Below are 20,497 nucleotides of genomic sequence, written 5' to 3'. Positions count from 1 at the left end.
AGGATAAAATCATCCACAAATCTTATCAGCAAGAGAAGCGCCCACTTGGCTAAACTCACGCTGAACACGTGTCTACATTACCGTAGCGTGGGAGACTTTCACTGCTGGAGCTTGCTGCTAAGATTTTCTCACGTCTCTCTACGACGCTGTCACATCAACTAGTGTTTTCCCAGGCGTCCTCGTTCTCCCCATCACCTGCATGAAAACACCATTTGGAGGGGTTTCTGTGGGATCTGTGGGTGGGTTCGTGTGCGTGGAGGAAGGCGTACTGTTGTGTTGCATGTTACACGGGTCACTGCATTGCTGCGTTTCTGGTTCCTCACTTTCTGCTTTTCCCTTCATCACATTTCAGCAGTCATGTGACTAGAAAACTTTCATGCATCCATGTGGAAAAGTGCTCTCCGTACTCACACCACCTTCTTTACTTTTACTCCAGTTTTCATGAGAGAGAGAGAGAGAGAGAGATCTGGTTTCCAAAAAGTGAGTTGAGTTCAATCAGAGAAGGCAATCGGATCTTTAAATTCGGTTGATTTTAATTGGTTAAGTGTAGAAGTCCATTTCTGCCAGGTAGAAAATAAAGGAAAAAAATGTATAATCCATTTGTCTTTGACTGCAGTAGCATGTCAAAATGTGACTTTGAAATCTGACTTGATATCTCAAAAGCTGGGGATAAGAATCAGAGATTTGAGAATTCAGGATTTTGGGATGTATTCAAGAAATATGGACCTGGGTCCGGTTGTTCAAAACATGGTTATCTTTTAACCAGTGGTTCAATCACTATTTAACATTATGCTAAATATAACCTACTGGTAAACTGTTGTTCGAAACTCCGTTAAAGTTAACACACCTCCCAGCCTCCGTTATCATTTTACCAAGTGGTTATGTAAAGATCAAAATGGCGTTCATCTTGCAGGCGAAAGCTACTGGCATGTTCCCGATTGTTAATGCACACCATCCAAAACATTTCAGACGAAGACCAAATGAATTACTTCGATACAATTACGCAGAACTTTGACATCGGTACCAATTTGGTCAAGAATCTCTCTGTTATATATTCGATTTGTTGCACGAAGATTTGGAACGGCCAACATGAAGCCGTGCGTTGTCTGTTGAGGAGCAGGTGCTCGTTGCCCTTAGATTTTATGTAAGTGGCAGCTTTTTCCAAGTCATCAGCGATATAATGGGTGTCGGGAAAGGAACGGTTAGTAGAGTGGTTAATGAAGTGATCAATGCCCTTGTGTCCAAGTCCAATCAGTACATTACATGGCTTTGTGACGACATACAGGTGCAGCGAATTAAGGAAGGGTTTTACCTTTCTGGCGGTTTTCCAAATGTCCATGGCTGTATAGATGGTAACCCATATCTTGTCGCAAAGGTGGGCGTGGGATTGATTTTGACATGGTGTGGTGTCATAACCAACTGGTTCAGGCTAAACCAATTGGTTTGCTAATGGTGTGGTTAAATTAGTTTCAAGAAATGATTTTTTTTTTTTAATGGCTAGTTAAAATTGTAACAGAGGGTTACAGGTTAACTTGCCGTTAAAATAACCATGCTTTGAACAACCGGACCCTGGACTTTCAGAATCCTAAGCTACTCGTCTAAGAACGGCCTTATTATTTATTTATTTTTTTTTTCCTCTAACTTTTATTAAAGATCACATTACCAGAGAGATTTTTGACAAACAAGTTAAAATATACCCCTGTTACCCGATCAGTACCCGTTTGTGGTCAACTTTGTCAGCACGAATTCTTCAAGGATGAAATGAGGCTCCAACTAAACTATTCAGGGGCTGTAAAGTCACTTAATATTAGGATTTGCAACCTCCTCAAACTAGATCGAATAAGGTTGAAACAAAAAAATGGTCAAAAATGGGGTTGCTTAAAGGAACAGTCCACTGTACTTCCATAATGAAATATGCTCTTATCTGAATTGAGACGAGCTGCTCCGTACCTCTCCGAGCTTTGCGCGACCTCCCAGTCAGTCAGACGCAGTCAGACGCGCTGTCACTCCTGTTAGCAATGTAGCTAGGCTCAGCATGGCCAATGGTATTTTTTGGGGCTGTAGTTAGATGCGACCAAACTCTTCCGCGTTTTTCCTGTTTACATAGGTTTATATGACCAGTGATATGAAACAAGTTCAGTTACACAAATTGAAACGTAGCGATTTTCTATGCTATGGAAAGTGCGCACTATAATGACAGGCGTACTAACACCTTCTGCGCGCTTCGGCAGCGCATTGATACGGAGCTCAGATATCAATGCGCTGCCGAAGCGCGCAGAAGGTGTTAGTACGCCTGTCATTATAGTGCGCACTTTCCATAGCATAGAAAATCGCTACGTTTCAATTTGTGTAACTGAACTTGTTTCATATCACTGGTCATATAAACCTATGTAAACAGGAAAAACGTGGAAGAGTTTGGTCGCATCTAACTACAGCCCCAAAAAATACCATTGGCCATACTGAGCCTAGCCACATTGCTAACAGGAGTGACAGCGCGTCTGACTGACTGGGAGGTCACGCAAAGCTCGGACAGGTACGGAGCAGCTCGTCTCAATTCAGATAAGAGCATATTTCATTATGGAAGTACGGTGGACTGTTCCTTTAATAGTACGTCAGGCTGCCATGTGCATGTATTCAAACAAATGGCTAATTTGCAGGTGGGATGGTATTAGTTCTTCATGCAAAGCTAATCCTCACTTCACAACTACTTATTGTACTTCAGTAATACTTGATCCATTCCATATAATCCACTTTGGTGCGCAGAAGTAAAAACTTTGAGCTCTTATAATCCTGAGATAATAAGTCAGAAGATTGAGAAGACAAATTTTGAGTAAATAAAATTTTGTCCTACTTCTGCTCCCAAAACTAAAAATATTTTATTCATTTTTTTCCTCCTTTCCTTCCTGGTAGAAATGGACTTCCATGGTTCAGGAATCAGGACGAGTGTGTGTGTGTTTTTTTTTTTTTTAAGTTTGCTTTTCCACATCGGTTCGTTGTTCATACATTACTGGATATTCCAGGTTTTAATTGAATGTTAATCGACTCCTCTCTGTTCTCCCCACCTGCCAGTGGGTGAAGACCCAGCCAAGTCCCTGACGGAAACGCCCCCCGACTTCAACCAGGCCTCGCCACCTCCCCGAGCACCGCCCACCGCCCCCTCACTGTCCAGCGACAACAAATTCCACTCGCTGCCCTTTAGCCTGAGTCGCAAGAGTGGCCCCAATGGGAGCATGAGCCATGGGCCGCTCTCGCTATCCGTCCAGTCGGTGATGGGAGAACAGCAGGAGGCTCCGCCCCCTCCGACAGCTCCCTCTCCGAGGCCACCGTCGCCTAAAGGTCAGCCGGGGTTAGAGGTCGGGTCACTGGTGGAGGTGAAGGAGAATCCGCCCCTGTGTGGGGTGATACGCTGGGTGGGCCTGCCCCCTGGACTACTGGAGCCTCTCGCAGGGCTGGAGCTGGTCAGTGAGCTGATAATTTTACAGATGGAACAAAATAAAGAATAAGTAACATTAAATCAAATATATGTGACATTCAAATGTCAGTGTAAGTTTTGCTTTTAATTGTCTATTTATGAATAAAGTAGGATTCTATTTATTATCAGTGTTTTAGTAGAGATAATGTAATTATCTAGTGATAATTAATGGATGAAAAATTTAATTATGTATTTATTCAGAAATAACACATTAGTGTGCACAAATGATTATTTATATTGATATAAATATTATGCAGGTATTTATTATTATTATTATTATTATAGACAACACATCACCTGCAAGTTACCCTACAGCTCTGTCTATATAAAAAAAAAAAAAAAAAAGTCTTCTACTGTGTCGTGTGTGTGTGTATACAGGAAGAGGAGTGTGTAGGATGCACTGATGGTACTTTTAAAGGCACACGCTACTTTACCTGTCCTCCAAAGAAAGCTTTGTTTGTGAAACTGAAATGCTGCCGACCAGATTCTCGATTCCCTTCACAACATCATTCACCCAATCCAATCGAACGCTGTAATTCTATAGGTAACACACACACACACACACACACACACACACACACACACACACACACACACACAGCTGTTCAAGCACAGAGAATGGCAACTTTTATTTCACACAGAGTTTTATTTCTGTAATTATTAACGTGTGTGTTGTAGCGTTTGGTGGTTACCTGAGTGAGGTGGTGAATGAGAACACTCCTCCTCGTACAGAGAGTGATGGCCTGGACGTGATGGTTGGGAAGAAGAAAGGCATTCAAGGCCATTACAACTCCTGTTACTTAGACTCAACACTCTTCTGGTACACACACACACACACACACTCAAGCTTAAGTCATAAACACACAAACATGTTTGTCTTCATCTTGGATGTTTTGTAAAGCCTCGCTCAATATTCCTTCCTTTTTTGCTTCTACTATTTTTCCTTTTTGCTCTTTTGTAAAAAAAAAAAAAAAAGTATGTTTTTAATATTTTTGCCCTTTTTTGTTCTCCGTTGTATCTTTTTTTGTTTTTTGCATTTTTCTTATTTTTATCATTTTTTAAATTTTTAAAAAATCTTTTTACATTTTTTTTTATTTTTCTCTTTGCTAATTTTTAATTTTTCTACTTTATTTGCCTTATTTTTTTTTGCACTTTTTTTTTTTACTTTTATTTAATTTTTGCATTTTTCATTTCCAATTTGGTCTCGTCTCTTTTTTCATTCCCCCCCCCCCTTTTCTTCTTTGTTTTCTTTTAATTTTTAAAAAAATGTTTTGTTTATCTTCACTTTGTCGTCGTGTTTTTCTCTTTTATGCTTTTCTTGTCTTCAATTGCTTCAGTTTCTCTTTTCTCTGTTTTATTGAATTATTTTTCATTTCATTTTTCTTTTCTTTTATGCACTCTTAACCTTCTGTCTCTTTTCCCCCTCTCAGTCTGTTCTCGTTTAGCTCGGTGTTGGACACGGTGTTACTGAGGCCCAAGTCTAAGACTGATGTCGAGTACTACCTGGAGACACAGGAGCTTTTACGCACTGAGATAGTCAACCCACTGCGGATGTGAGTCTCGGATACAAACGCACGTTTTATACACATTACTCCTTTACGAACACCAGATCTTCAGCGGAGAAGTTTTTATGTCTTTTTCCTTTTGTATAATAGTCATGGTTACGTCTGCGCAACTAAGATCATGAAGTTGCGGAGAATTCTAGAAAAGGTGGAGGCTGCGTCAGGATTCACGTCTGAAGAGAAAGGTGAGGATGTCTGCCCGCGTTCCTCGGCTGACGTTTTTAATTATACGATGCTGAACTCTAAAGTAGTCGGACTGTTAGGAGTGTATATGCAGACACCACAGAAATAGTGCCACACTTTAAGAAGTCGCACACTTTCCACACACTGTTCAGATTGTAAATCGGGTAATGTGTGGATATGTCGCCCCCTACTGACAGTGAAGTGAGTCAGCAGGCTGGTGTGGTGGTGACTTCATGACCTGCGCTGAACTCTGTGGAGTCAATTGGACTTTTTTTTTTTTCTTCCCCTCCTTACAGATCCTGAAGAGTTTCTCAACATCCTGTTTCACCACATCCTGAGGGTCGACCCTCTGCTTAGGCTACGGTGAGGATTTTTTCTGTTAAGTTTGCAATATTCAACACACACACACACGGCAGACCGAGCAAGATCAAACTAAAATACTTCAGCAATAGTGATCAACATATGAAAGGGAAAAAAAAAAACAGGATGTAGTTTAGAGGCTTCAGTTTTTTAAACGTGGACCATCACGGCTTCTGTAGCAGATCCTCTGTCTGTCCTTTATCGATCACATGCGTTTATGTAAATTAATAACAAATTTAATTTCTAGCCCCCCCACCCCCCCAACGAATTTATTCTCTGCTTCAAGTTCAAAACTTGTGGTTTTAGTCTGTTAGTGCAGAACAAAACACAAGTATTTCTTGTTTATAACCACATACTAATCACTAATGGTCAAACATACTCCTTTTTATCCATTTACAGTTACATTTAATGTTGTGGAACATCCATGAAACAAGGTCCTTTTATTTTTATACTGCTATAAGCAGCTCTAAACACTTGTGCTCTCATTACATTACACGTTCTTCTTCTCTCTTCATGAATATTTTCGAGATCAGTGACACTGGAGACTCCTTCCTCTTCCGTAAATGTTCTAAAAGTTGCCTTAGAGAAAGCTTCAGCTTGTCAATTATAAATAGACATTTATCTCTGTTAAATACCAGTTTGTTACTATAGAAACGATAATATATTAGAAGGAGCGAATTATATTAATGCATTAATATAAACTTGCGCAGCACTGATATTGGATCTGCTGTTGGGGGGAAAATTAATCAACACACCATGACCAATCAGAATTGAGAATTAGGTGTAATAATAGCGCCATGGTATATTTAACAGTTATTCCATGAAATCGAGTCGTACACGAGCCGATAGCCGATGAGGCGCGTAGCACCGAGTTGTCTGTAATCCATGTACGACGAGATTGAGTGGAATAACTGTTTTATTCTATCCACATGCTCTGTTTCTCAAAATCCAGTGAATTTTTATTTTTTACAAATTCGACAAATAAAAACTTGTCCGACAGAATCATTTCCACTTAGGCGGACGACTTAAAAACCTATCGATGGCTGCATGAATTGACTTTAGTGTTGTGTTTTTTTTTTTTTGTTTTTTTTTTTTTGTAGAAAGTGCCGTCTCGCTGTCGTGCCGAGGTATAGAATAGCTTTAGACGTTTATTTAATTCTTCCTTGGACATTTCAGTTCTGTAATTTTCAAACTTCTTTGAGCTTCTGAACCAGGCTAAAAAAAATTCAACAAATTTTAATGCTTAAAGGAACAGTCCACCGTACTTCCATAATGAAATATGCTCTTATCTGAATTGAGACGAGCTGCTCCGTACCTGTCCGAGCTTTGCGCGACCTCCCAGTCAGTCAGACGCAGTCAGACGCGCTGTTACTCCTGTTAGCAATGTAGCTAGGCTCAGCATGGCCAATGGTATTTTTTGGGGCTGTAGTTAGATGCGACCAAACTCTTCCGCGTTTTTCCTGTTTACATAGGTTTATATGACCAGTGATATGAAACAAGTTCAGTTACACAAATTGAAACGTAGCGATTTTCTATGCTATGGAAAGTGCGCACTATAATGACAGGCGTACTAACACCTTCTGCGCGCTTCGGCAGCGCGTTGATATCTGAGCTCCGTATCAATGCGCTGCCGAAGCGCGCAGAAGGTGTTAGTACGCCTGTCATTATAGTGCGGACTTTCCATTGCATAGAAAATCGCTACGTTTCAATTTGTGTAACTGAACTTGTTTCATATCACTGGTCATATAAACCTATGTAAACAGGAAAAACGCGGAAGAGTTTGGTCGCATCTAACTACAGCCCCAAAAAATACCATTGGCCATACTGAGCCTAGCTACATTGCTAACAGGAGTGACAGCGCGTCTGACTGCGTCTGACTGACTGGGAGGTCGCGCAAAGCTCGGACAGGTACGGAGCAGCTCGTCTCAATTCAGATAAGAGCATATTTCATTATGGAAGTACGGTGGACTGTTCCTTTAAAGATGAAGAATGTAAACAAACTGGCAAAATGACAGGATTAATTTGTGAAAAATGTGATGAGTCTCAAAAAAAAAAAAAAGAGACTTTTTATTCCATATTTTTTGGGGGGGGGGGGTGTTCAAGTAGAGTTTTTATTTCGTCGTCTGTTGGTTCAGCAACACACTCCACCATTTTGTTTTTCTGTACTCACAGTATATGAGCTGATAGCCTAGTAGTAGAGTAACTAATCAGAGCGTGCGATTGCTCATATCCAGTGAATGTGGATAGAACAGATGCTATTATAGTGTAACTTTACATTCGATACTGTATGAGCACCACATCCAGCTAAAGTGTGTGTGTGTGTGTGTGTTTGATAGCTCTGCTGGCCAGAAAGTTCAGGACTGTTACTTCTACCAGATCTTCATGGATAAGAAGGATAAAGTGCTCGTGCCGACTAGCCAACAACTGCTGGAGTGGTCCTTCATCAACAGTGACCTCAAATTTGCTGAGGTATGCACGCGTGCACACACACACACACACACACACACACACACACACACACACACACACACACACACACAGAGCACCTTATATTACTAAAAGTGTTGTTTTCCCTTCTCTTCCAGGCTCCCTCTTGTCTCATCATCCAGATGCCTCGCTTTGGGAAGGACTTTAAGATGTATAATAAGATTTTCCCGTCTCTGGAGCTGGACATTACAGATCTTCTGGAAGACAGTGAGTTGCTGAAGGACAGTTATTTACCCGTCGTTCTGCCACTAAAGCCAAAGCTCATACAGTTCAATACAACATAACTCATTTAAAGGTGCAGTAGTTGATTTAGATTTTTATTTCTTGCTTGTACGAATAACTTGCAAAATATGTAGAGCATGACAACCTATTTGGAAAACTAACTTCCGGAATGCTTGTTTGTGCTTGGCTGGACCTACCCTGTGTCCGAAATCACTCACTATAGTGAGTTCGCCATTTTGTAGTGCTGTCCGAATGTATAGTGAGAATTATTACACCCTATATAGTGCACTTAAAGTATCCCACAATGCACTGTGAAAAGTAGTGTACAACCAATGGTCACTAACCAAGCAATATATCCTGTCACGCCGGGGGGAAAAAAAAAAAGTGCGTTGGGTTGAACAGACGGAGGAAGAAACACATTGGACATTCAAGTCCAATTAAAAATAGTAAGAGAATAGAAAATAATCTAAAATAGAATAAGACAGACAGAATACAAGAATAAAATGACGCAAATAACGGCGTGACGGCGTAGCGTCTGAAAGAGGGTCTTTTTTTTTTTTTTGTCCCCCCCTCCATTTTACCAATGAGCTCACTATATAGTCTTCTATGTAGAAATTCCCTGTATAGTGAGTAGGGAGTCGTGAACGAGTGAGTGAGTGATTTCAGACACAGGGCTAGACTGACTACTCTACAGGCCACTGCAGGTCCTGTTAGGGGCGGAGCTTTGTGAGTATGGGTGGGAATTGGGGGGAGGAGTTTTGGGTCATGGAGTTAAACAACCTTCAAATATCTAACCCACTAGTTATGTTAGAGAGCTAGTCTTGGGATGTGTGTGTGTGTGTGTGTGTGTGTGTGTGTGTGTGTGTGTGTGTGTGTTAAGGACTTATCTTTCCTATTGCACCTTTAAATGGATGAAGTGCAGCTGATTGGCTGTCGCTTGCTGAACCCCAGGGTGGGGTTGAACAGGCTTTGTGAGTTCCCAAGTAGGAATTCTGAGTTGAGGGGTGTTTACTAGTTGGAGGCTGGGAATTACTTGTTACAAAAATTAGTCTGGGGGGAAAAAAAGCTCAAGAGTGTGTGTGTGTGTGTGTGTGTGTGTGTGCGCACTTCCAGCACCCAGAGAGTGCCGTATCTGTGGTGGTTTAGCTCTGTACGAGTGCAGGGAGTGTTACGAAGATTCCGACATCACAGCGGGAAAGATCAAGCAGTTCTGTGAAAAGTGCAATATACAGGTAACCACACACACACACACACACACACACACACACAGTAGCACTCTTGCATCAGTTTTTGTTAGATTGCAGTTTGTAGTATTTGTCCTGAACACTAGATGGAGACTTCTCTACAGTCTTCATAGCGCTACAGAGTTTAATGTCTTTGAATATATAAATGTAAAATGTACGTGTGTATACACACCACACACTCGCCGCTCACTTTAACAGGAACTTGTACACCTGCTCATTTATGCAGTTTTTCAGTCAGCCAGGAATGTACAAGTGTTCCTAATAACGTGGACAGTGAGTGGATTTGTAATTTATTATTCTGTTTTTTGTTTTTTTTTTATTTACGTAGTGAGGGGAAGCAATATTTTTATTAGCCACATGTGGTACTGGTTAAAATGAAATCAATATAAAAAAAAATCTAAATTATTTTATGTCGTGGCTTGTATGTATGTAATTTTATTACAATTTTTGTAATTAGCTTTTATATCTGTAATTTATTTCATTATATTCTTTCAGTTAATGTTTAAAAAAAAAAAAGAATCTTTTCCAAGATAGCAGTAATTCTTCTAATTTCTTCCTGTAGACTTTCTTAACCATTTCTTTTAGATGTTTAAGAAGAATACAGTAATGACCTGAGCATTTATTCAGATAAATAATCCAACCCCAAATCACAAAAAGTTGGGACGGTATGTTGAAATTAAAATTGAAAACAATTTGTAAATAATCTTTGACCTGTATTGCACTCAATAATACAACAGCACATTATTTGATGATTTACCTCATGAGTTTTACTTTTATTTATTTATTTTTTTCAATAAACACATTTCAATTTTGATTCTTGCAACACATTTCGAAAAAAGTTGGGACGGTAAAGCATTGACCGCTTTTTATAATGTCTCCATTCCTTCTCGCAACACTTCAAAGATGTTTAAGGACTGAAGACACCAAGTGATGAAGCGTTTCAGGTGTTATTTTGTCCCGTTTTTCCTGCAAACAGGTCTTAAGGTATTATTATTATTATTATTATTATTATCTCCGCCAAGGAGGTTATGCTTTCGGTAGCGTTGGTTTGTCTGTTATGAACGGATTGCTCTGAAACTTTTTCCAGAGGTGTGACTGGGCACAAGTAACAATCCATTAAATTTTGGCGGTGATCCGGATCACCGTCTGGATCCCGGAATTTTTTAAAGGATTCTTGGCGGAGGTCTGCGCTCTCCGAGTGCTTTTCTAGTTTATTATTATTTTTTTGTTTCAAAATTCTCCGCACATTCTCTCTAGTGGACAGAGAGGACACACCCTCTTCTTCCACAGCCACGCCTTTGTAATGTGTGCAGAATGTGGTTTTGCGTTGGCTTGTTGAAATCTCCCTGGAAAAGACGGCGTCTTGAAGGCAGCATATGTTCCTCCAAAATCTCAGTGTACGTTTCTGCATTAATGCTCCATCACAGAAGTGTAAGTTACCTTTACCAAGGGCTTTGACACAACCCCATACCATGACACGCCCTGGCTTTTGGACTTGGTAACAGTCTGGATGGTGCTTTTCATCTTCAGCGCACACTGCGTCCATTTCTTTAAAAAACATCCTGGAATACTGTTTCATCTGACCACAATACACATCCCCACTGTGTGATGGTCCATCCCAGACGCCTCCGAGCCCAGAGAAGTCGACGGCGCTACTTCTGGACACCATTAACACAAGGCTTCCTTTCTGCACAGTAAAGTTTTAACTGGTGTTTGTGGATGTAGCTCTGTACTGTATCTTGCCAAAGGCTTGCCAAAGTAATCACGAGCCCATATGGTTCTATCAGCTATAGATGAATGATGGTTCTTGATGCAGTGAGGGATCGGAGATCACAGGGGTTCAGATTAGGCTTGAGCCCTTGACCCTTACGCACCAACATTCCTCCAGATTCCTTGGATTGTTTAACGATATTATGCACCATAGAGAGTGAAATATCCAAATCTCTTTGTAATTTTATTGTTTTTAAACATTTCGATAACTTTCTCATGCGTTTGTTGAAAAACTGGAGATCCTCGGCCCTGATTTGTACCAAATCATGATTATAATCATCACCTGCTTCAAATCACATCGTTATTTAGTTGTTTTACCTCATTAGTCACCCTAATTGTCCCCGTCCCAACTGTTTTTGGAATGTATTGCAGGCCTGAAACGCAGAAATAGATGAATATTAAAATAATAAATGAAGTTGACCCAGGAAACATGAAACATCATTGGTTCATTCTGTCTGCAATGAAAAACAAGTCAAAGTCAAGTGAGAAATTGCTGCCCCCCCGTTTTCTTTTTTTTTTTTTTTTTGCATTTTCCATACTGTCCCAACTTTTTCTGATTCAGGGTTGTACATTTGATCTTGCCTCAAGAATATACGCCATTTTAGTGAAAAAGCGCAACATCTCCGATTCGAACAAAGTGAACACGCGGAGTTCCTTCAGATATCATCAGAACTACATTTGTAAATAGATAACTTTTTAGATACACAGTGGTTCGGACACCAGAGCAGGATGGTCTAGAGCCTCCCAGGACATGTTTTTCAAACAGTATGCACGATTTTTCTGTTTTGTGCGTGTTCTTGATTGTCTGCAGGTGCATCTGCACCCACGGCGTAAGAGTCATCGGTACAGTAAGCTCTCATTACCTAAAGAGCTGCAGGAGGGCACGTGGAGACAGGCTTCGTTCCCCCACCAGCAGATGGAGCTGTTTGCCGTGCTCTGCATCGAGACCAGCCACTATGTGGCCTTTGTTAAGTACGGCTCAGCCCCGTCCTCCTGGCTCTTCTTCGACAGCATGGCCGACCGAGACGGTACGTCACTCAAAACGGTCTCTGGATCATCTCCGATCTTATTAACGCTAACTGTCAGGTTCAGGCAAACTTTTTCAGAATAACTTTATCCTTTCAGAAATGGACGGCTCTGTTTTTTATTTTATTTTGGAACTGTGAACATTTTAAGCCTCGTGTTCTGGAGATTTCATCGAACTCGACTAGAATATTTTATTATTTTAGAGCTGTAGTGTCGTACTGATGGAAATAGTTCAACAAAACGCCGTCACATACCGTACATATGCTCCTAATGACGCATGCGGACAGATGGCAGAGTAAACAAGAGATGTTACAGGATATAAAAACCAACTCTGTTCCTTGTTTACTATTTGGTGCAAAAGTTTGCACCCCCCATCATTTTCTTGCTATAAAAAGCCCATCCCTCTGCTTTAGTGTACAAACAGACGAAATATAACAATCCTGTTAAAGCATACAGCCGAGTTCCTGAAGCAACTGCGTCGGAGTCTGAATATTTTGTTCACGAGTTTAAGTTTGCATCCCTCTAAGCAGGCTCTGGGGTATTTATTTGAACATGCGCCATTAAGGTTTGTAATGACTTAAAACTGTCGACATGAACTTGAGTTTAAAAAAAAAAAAACAAGAAGAAACAGATTCAAACTCTCACAGTCGAGAGTTAATGTGATGTTGGACAATCTAAAATACAACATGTGTATATAAAAGATGAACACAAAGACAAGACCAAAGTGTGGAGCAAAATGTCGGAGGATGAGGGCTGGGGAGGGGATTTAAAACCTCCACAAGTGTTTAGAAGGAAGTGGAGTAAAAGTGTGGAAAAAAAAATTCACGATTTAAAGGTGCTGACTGCAAAGTCATCTGAAATTAAAAATTTTTTTTTTTATTGTGCATGGCATTTTCCTCTGTCCCGCAAGACCAATATCATGCGGATGAGATGTGATCATTCTGATGTTCCGAGGGTCGCTTTTCTCCGTTTTGGGACCGAATATCCTTCCTCTTGAGGTAAACAGTGTGGAAATGGCTAAGCGCGAAGGGCTTTAATTAATTAGCATAATTATGGAGCTGCATCACACCAAGATAGCGACCCTCGGAAAACATCGTCCCTGTGTCCCAAATCACTCGCTACTCACTATATAGTGGACTATATAGTGAGTTCGGCATTTTGTAGTGCTGTCTGAATGTATAGTGAGAATTATTACACCCTATATAGTGCACTCAAAGTATCCCACAATGCATCATGAAAAGTAGTGTACAACCGATGGTCACTAACCAAGCAATATATCCCATCATGCATTGCGGTCGTGCTGGGGGGGGAAAAAAAAAAAGTGTGTTGGGGTGAACGGACGGAAGAAGAAACGCATTGGACATTCAAATCCAATTAAAAATTGTAAGAGAATAGAAAATAATCTAAAATAGAATAAGACAGATAAAATACAAGAATAAAAGTTAGAGTGCAGAGTGAGGAATTAATCAAACGCCTCAAATTTGATTTAATAAAATGCAGCGGCAAAGAAGAAAAAGTATTCAGCCTTGATTTAAAAGAACTGAAAGATGCAGCAGACATAAAGTACTTTGTTTATTAATATAGTAAATACGCTCGGTATAATATGGATTTATTATTTTGAAAACCCACCAGCCGACTGATCCGGCATGTTTTAATTGTGCGACAGTAATGATGTAAATAATAACGTGATGCAGTAGTGTCCGAAAGCACTTTTACATTTTATCATTGAGCTCACTATATAGTCCTCGATATTGTAATTCCCTATATAGGGAGTAGGGAGTAGTGAACGAGGGAGTGATTTCGGACACAGCACGTGACTCTGCATCAAACTCGGAGAGTTTTGAGTCGCGGTGATGTAATTAGTAGTTGACGTTCGCAAATAGATCTGTAAAACAAAAGACAAATATTTATCTTTTCTCTGTTCCTGCTTTTGTGTTCTCATTTCTTACAGAGAAAGATCAAAACATTAGGTGTAGAACTCTATATCATACTCGCTACCGTGGAGTCACACTCAAGATAGCTAAGCGCTAGCTAGAATGATTTAGTTATCTGTCCAGAGAAATGACACGTCCTCTAACCTCGCTCTATCTTGCAGTTGCACTCACCAGGCAGACTTTCCTTTTCTTTTCTGCTAGCAGGAGAGCGGAGTCTGCCACGTTCGTCCACGCCAACTTGTTTTGGTTTAAAGTAGGCCAAACTCGCCCCCTGGTGGTCATGTGATATTAGTGCTCATTTGCTTAGGCAATCTCCGGAATTGTAAAATGTGGGACGCGGCAAAACATTTACGCATAGGATATTGTGTGTGTGTGTGTGCAGCAGCAAAACATCTCAAAACTCCTCCAACAGCAATAGACGTAGAACGTTTTACCCAGAATTCAACTTCGCAGTCAGAACCTTTAAGTATTAAAAAAAAAAATGAAATGAAATTATTTTGATTGATTTGATTTTACTTTGTGACAAATTTATTTGATAATGAAGGAACGTCCGTCAAATTAAATGTCTTGGTTGCGTTATGCTAACGTACACTTGGCTCTGAAAAGACGTTTAAAAGACTGAAGTCTGACACCCTTTAATGTCTAAAGACACAGATTAGTCAGAGTTATGTCACCTTTTCACCACAGGAGTTTTCAAGCAGTTATCTCTGATTTTGGAAAGACTGGAGATCTTGCAGTGTCACTATTTGTAAGAACCACGACTAAAGATGATATTAAACACCGGTTTATTTTATTGGAACATGAAGAGGAGAAAAAAAGACCGATTTTTAGACGGCCGTCCCGATCACCGTACACCAAACGATCAGGACGAAGGGAGCTCGAGGAGAACGCTCGTGATGTTATTCTGACAGTGGAAATTTGTCTGTGACTGGAATTGCTTGAAAAGTCGTTCATTAGTTAAAAGTAAGGGTGTGTAAACTTTTGCACTCAGCTATGTGTCTATACAGTAAATGTTAAATACGTAGGAATGTTTATAGACGTAGATGGGTGTAGCTAATTCGTTTTCTCTCTCTCACTCACATACACACACCCCCAGGTGGTCAGAACGGTTTCAACATCCCGCAGGTGTCCCCGTGTCCTGAAGTGGGAGCGTACCTGAAAATGACTCCTGAAGAACTCCATGCCCTCGACCCTAAAAACATCCAGGGCTACGCGCGCCGTCTGCTCTGCGACGCTTACATGTGCATGTACCAGAGCCCTACCATGAGCCTGTATAAATAAATAAAAAAAAATGGAGAGAGAGAGGAAAGAGGGATGAAGAGACAACAAGAGAAACCCAGACGGAGAAGGACTTCAAAACTGAGACCGAAACTGACGTTGGGACGCAGAAGGACTTCAGCGCACAGAACCAACACTCCCTAACTGTTAGTTACTCCTGACTGTGTGTGTGTGTGTGTGTGTGTGTATAGTCGAGGATGAGGAAAAGGTGAAAAAGCTGATTTGCACTGTTTTTGTGTGTGGTTTTGTTTGTGTGTGTGTGTGTGTGTGTGTGTGTGTGTATCAGAGTATATCGTTAATGTTTGGAACGAACAGTAACCCGACACAGTGTCCTCCTTTCTTTCTTTTTTTTTGTCACTCCAGTACAGCAGGAAGGAAGTGCTGTAACTCATACTGATCTCAAACATCACCACACGCTCCGTACTTATTCTTAATAAATCCATCTATAAAACACATCCATCGCACGCTCGACTCCACTTTATGATCTGCCGCGTCTCCGGCTTCCGTTTTCCGGCTTCCTCTGTATTTTGCTGTGACCTTTTGTGTCTCGTGAATCAACCTACAGCGTAAAAATGACCTGAACGCGAAAAGGAAGGCTTTTCTGTACCTTCAGCTGTGTGTGTGTGTGAGAGAGAGGGAGAGAGAGACTGTTCCTGAAGCACACAAGTATTATTATTATTAAAATCATAATTGAGTAAAGTTTTGTACATTCTGTATGAGTGAAAGCAGGAATCTGGGCTGTAGCTGTGTGTGGTGGCGCTGAACACGATGCTATTAGAATAGCAGCTAAAAGTTCATCAGTGTACATGGTGTGAGATTTCATGCCAAAGTTGATTATTTTCCAATAACAGCAGCGTTTTATTACACTTGCACCTCACCAACGATTACAATTTTTCCATTGTTAAAGAACATCGTCACTTTTTTAATCCGTTTAACGTTGCATTTAATGGTGTGGAACATCCACAAAGCAAATTAGTTCCTGTTATCACTCGCATTATGGCAGCATCAGTCTCTCTCATGCTCCGTCTTTCTCTCCATCCGTCTCCCTTTCTGTCGCTCCGCATTTCTCCATCTCTCTCACTGTTTTTCTCTCCATCCCACTCTTCCTCCCTTTTTCTCTTCCCATTTTTCTCTCTTTCTCAGTCTCTCCATTTCTCCCGCTTTCTCCATTTCTGTCTCTCCCCCCTTCCTCTTTCTCTCTCTCTCTCTCTCTCTCTCTCCATCTTTATCCATCTCTCTCCATTTCTCCCTGTATCTCTTCCCCTCTCCCTTTCTTCATCTCTTTCTCCATCTTTCTCTTACAGAGCTCATCCTGTACACTGCAACAAAATGACATCTTGAATATAGTCACATTTTGTTTTGTATTTCCTCCGTATTAAGTTTACAATCACCGAGTGTAAGATATTAGTTATTTTAGTTTTTTTAAACTAATTTCAAGCTTAAAATCAATTTTCTTATTCTGTAGAATTTTAAATGTAAAAATTATCCGCCAACACATGAATATTTAAAGCTTGAACTTGGTAAAAAAAAAAGTTGATAAATGTCTAATATTCTTATATTTGCTGTTGTAATCTTATAACGGGAAACACATCAGTGAATTCTGACCACGTTCAAGACATTTTCATCTGCTTTATTTTATATAAATTATTTTGCAGTTACACTTAAAGTTCACAACGTTTCCAGTTACACTGCAAAAATGATAGCAAGTGAAGATCTGTTAAATAAATAAACAGTTCTCTAATTTCTCCTGATGAGATTATTCTGTAATAAACGTGAGACTATTAAACCTGTTGGGAGACGTATTTACTAAGTTCAGTCTGAGTTCTATTCCCATTCTATTGGCAGGTTTTTGATTTTTGCTTCTTTCTGGAAATAAATGCTCAGCATTAAGCATGAAATTAGTATATTGTCTCAAAATGGGTTTAGTCATCTTATATACTTGTCAACAAATTTAATTTAATAAGAAATTAGTTGAAGTTGCTTATAGTCATTAAATTTTTGCAATGTAGATGACCCTACATTGCAAAATCTAATGTAGGACTCTGATTGTTACACTGTGAAAACTATATTTTAATAAATATCCAATAAAATATCTCGAAGACAGGAAAAGTTCAACTTGTATATATCTGAGGTTTTTTTTTTTAAGTTTAAACATGCAGTTTTTAAACGTATAATAAGCATATTTCTGCTGATGTCAAGCTTGAAATGTGTATATATAACAGGGTTAGATCTTAAGGTTTTTCTGCGCTAGCCAGCCGGGCTAGTGGCTTGCAAATTGCACTAGCCCGCAGAGTGTTGCACTAGCCCGCTATTTTAAGCCCAATTCCTGTGACAATTGAAAGAATTTTAAATACTAAACAATGAACAAGTTGAAACAACAGACGCTCCCAATTCAGTGTAACAAAACCAGTACTTTATTCAATCCATTATGGTTCTCATATGTGACTTTGTGTTTCAAACCATAATTGTCACTTTGAAGTATAAAAGAGGTAGTCATTGCTTACAGTTAAGTAGACTAGTACATGTAGTAATCTCGCAAAATGGACTAGAACTGAAATCATTCAGTTGCCTTAGACTGGAAAAAAACATAGCAAATTCTTATAGAAATGGACTAGAACTGAAATCATAAACTTATCTTGGACTAGAAAAGAACATGACTAATTCTTGTACAAGTAAACATTCCATACAAAAAATATTCATTAATTGTGCACATACATGTAGCAATACTGTCAGGGTAACAAACATAAATGAGATCTAATGGCAACATGGGAAGATACAAGTACATGATGGCAGTCTACTGAGAGTTACAAGTAAAATTAATTTCTGTTTGTTAAGTACAAACCACAACACTTGAAGAAATATCACAATTATTTTCCCTTTAAGGGTGGGATTATTCACTAAGTGAAAGTAAGTCACCAGTTCATTTTGCGTTCATTTCAGTTCATTTTGCAGATTTTGCGTGATTCAAGATGGCCACACCCATGTCAAGTTATTGCACTAGCCAACACGGGCTAGTAGCAGAGATTTTGCACTAGCCCGTGGCTATCTGCACTAGCCACGGGCTAGCGGGCTAGTGTTAAGATCTAACCCTGTATAATCGTTTTTTTAATGTCTAGCAGATGACTGATTTATTTTTCGCGTTTATTTCTAGAAAGAAGCAACGTAAACAATTATATACAATAATCTCAATGAGGAAAATTACAATTCTTTCTTTACTTCATCCCTTTTTTCTTTTTTCTCTTTCCATTTTTCTTTCATTCTGTATTTTTTTTTACTTCATTCTGTTTTTACTTCTTACTTTTTCTTAGTTCTTTCATTTTTTCCTTCATTCTGTATTTTTTCTTTCTTTTTTTAGTTCATCCCATTTCCTTTTTCTCATTCCATTTTTCCTTCATTCTGTATTTTTTTTACTTCATTGTTTTTTTCTGTTTTTCTTTCATTCTGTATTTTCCTTCTTTCTTTCTTTTTCTCTTTTTTGATCCTTAGTTTGCTCTTATTTTTGCAGTGTCTGAAGCCCTGACACCGGAGGCTCCTTCCAAAACATGTTAAACATCTCAAAACAATATCACTGATTACTAATGATAATTTATTATTATTATTTTTTTATTATTTTGGCCATATGAAGCTGAAGCTCCAGTCAGAGCTGCTGTTATAGAAAATTAATCAACTCCTTCCTTCTAAACCAATCAAATTCGAGAATTCGACAGCATTCACAAACATTTCTTGTTTGTGTTCAGTTAATGTGAATTTTCTGACAGTATCGGGTCAATGGTCAGTCCACCTGCCATGTGGTTATACTGTGTGTGTAACATCAGTGCATGGGTTCGCTCCCAGTCCCAGTGTGTTGGTGGGCATGTGTTGGAACGGTGTTTCTACTGAGCAAAGCCTCATCAGCGTTGTAGCAGGTGTAGCTTCTACACCACTAACCATCCGGTTTTTCTGAGACGTCGTAATAATCATCCTAAGTTTAAATGTTGGTTCTGCCAGGGTTCGCTAACGTACTCTATGTACAATTGAGTGTTGACGTCTCTTACGGATTTTATATCGAGAAGTTGTGTGTACCGTTTAAGTGCTTGTCCAAGTCTGATTCTCATTCCTGTCCAAGTTGGATTTCACGGATGAAGAACACATCGGAGGTCAACCCTGCTGAGCTGCCTTTTTTTTTTTTAAATAAAGAAAGGATTCCTATTTCATTCAGACTTCATCTCGTGCTCCGTAACATGGAGTTAATAATCGTGCATCGTCGACAGACTCCTTTGCCGGTTGCTCAGATGAAGGTGGTGAACTGTAAAGGCTCGTGATGGTGCTTCGGTGTTGTACGGCTGGAATGTGCCGTGCCTGGTGTACCTGTTCAACTCCAGCCCTGCTTTCGTTTATTTGTGCTCCTTCTCATGAATGTTAACTAAATTAAACCCATTTTCAAAACAATGATTTGTAAGAGAATGCTTTGTGTGTGATATTTTTCACATTTCCATCTCGTTGGTAAACCACTGGATGGGGGGGGGATCTCTTAGCAAGTAAGAATTTCTTGAATACGGTATAATCAAATTATTATACATTTCAGACCAAGAATAAGTGAAGAGGATTAAGGATCTTATTCAAGAATCCAACAGGTGCAGCTTGGTGATGTTGGGGTTTGGTCGACAGTCATGTCCTTTTCATCAGACCTCATGTCTTTTTCAGGCGCGTGTGTGTGTGTGTCCATTGATGCTATTATTTCACAGATGTGTGTGTACACTCACCGGCCACTTTATTAAGATCACCCATCCATCCACCTTCTGTTTTATTTTCCGCTGTTCTCTAATCAGCCGATCCCTTGATGCATCAAGTCATGCAGATACAGTGGGGCAAAAAAGTATTTAGTCAGCCACCAATTGTGCAAGTTCTCCCACTTAAAAAGATGAGAGAGGCCTGTAATTTTCATCATAGGTACACTTCAACTATGAGAGACAGAATGGG

General features: G+C 39.7%; 1 protein-coding gene across 2 annotated transcripts in view; it reads left to right on the top strand.

Annotated features, from left to right (window-relative positions):
• The window catches only part of cylda (cylindromatosis (turban tumor syndrome), a), a 141,972-nt gene extending 122,006 nt beyond the window's left edge, over positions 1-19,966 (top strand). For both annotated transcript variants that reach the window (XM_060912000.1, XM_060912001.1), the window contains 11 exons: positions 3,070-3,458; positions 3,851-4,016; positions 4,151-4,292; positions 4,903-5,025; positions 5,128-5,219; positions 5,514-5,580; positions 7,914-8,046; positions 8,163-8,271; positions 9,400-9,518; positions 12,112-12,328; positions 15,357-19,966. In XM_060912000.1, coding sequence (XP_060767983.1) covers positions 3,070-3,458; positions 3,851-4,016; positions 4,151-4,292; positions 4,903-5,025; positions 5,128-5,219; positions 5,514-5,580; positions 7,914-8,046; positions 8,163-8,271; positions 9,400-9,518; positions 12,112-12,328; positions 15,357-15,541 — 1,742 coding nt within the window. In that variant the 3' untranslated portion in view covers positions 15,542-19,966. The remainder of the gene's footprint in view (positions 1-3,069; positions 3,459-3,850; positions 4,017-4,150; positions 4,293-4,902; positions 5,026-5,127; positions 5,220-5,513; positions 5,581-7,913; positions 8,047-8,162; positions 8,272-9,399; positions 9,519-12,111; positions 12,329-15,356) is intronic.
• The last annotated feature ends 531 nt before the right edge of the window (positions 19,967-20,497 follow it).

The sequence above is a fragment of the Neoarius graeffei genome, chromosome 27, assembly GCF_027579695.1.
Source record: "Neoarius graeffei isolate fNeoGra1 chromosome 27, fNeoGra1.pri, whole genome shotgun sequence".
NCBI lineage: Eukaryota > Metazoa > Chordata > Actinopteri > Siluriformes > Ariidae > Neoarius > Neoarius graeffei.
The sequence above is the reverse complement of the archived record's forward strand: the minus strand, read 5'-3'. Positions and strand labels throughout refer to the sequence as shown.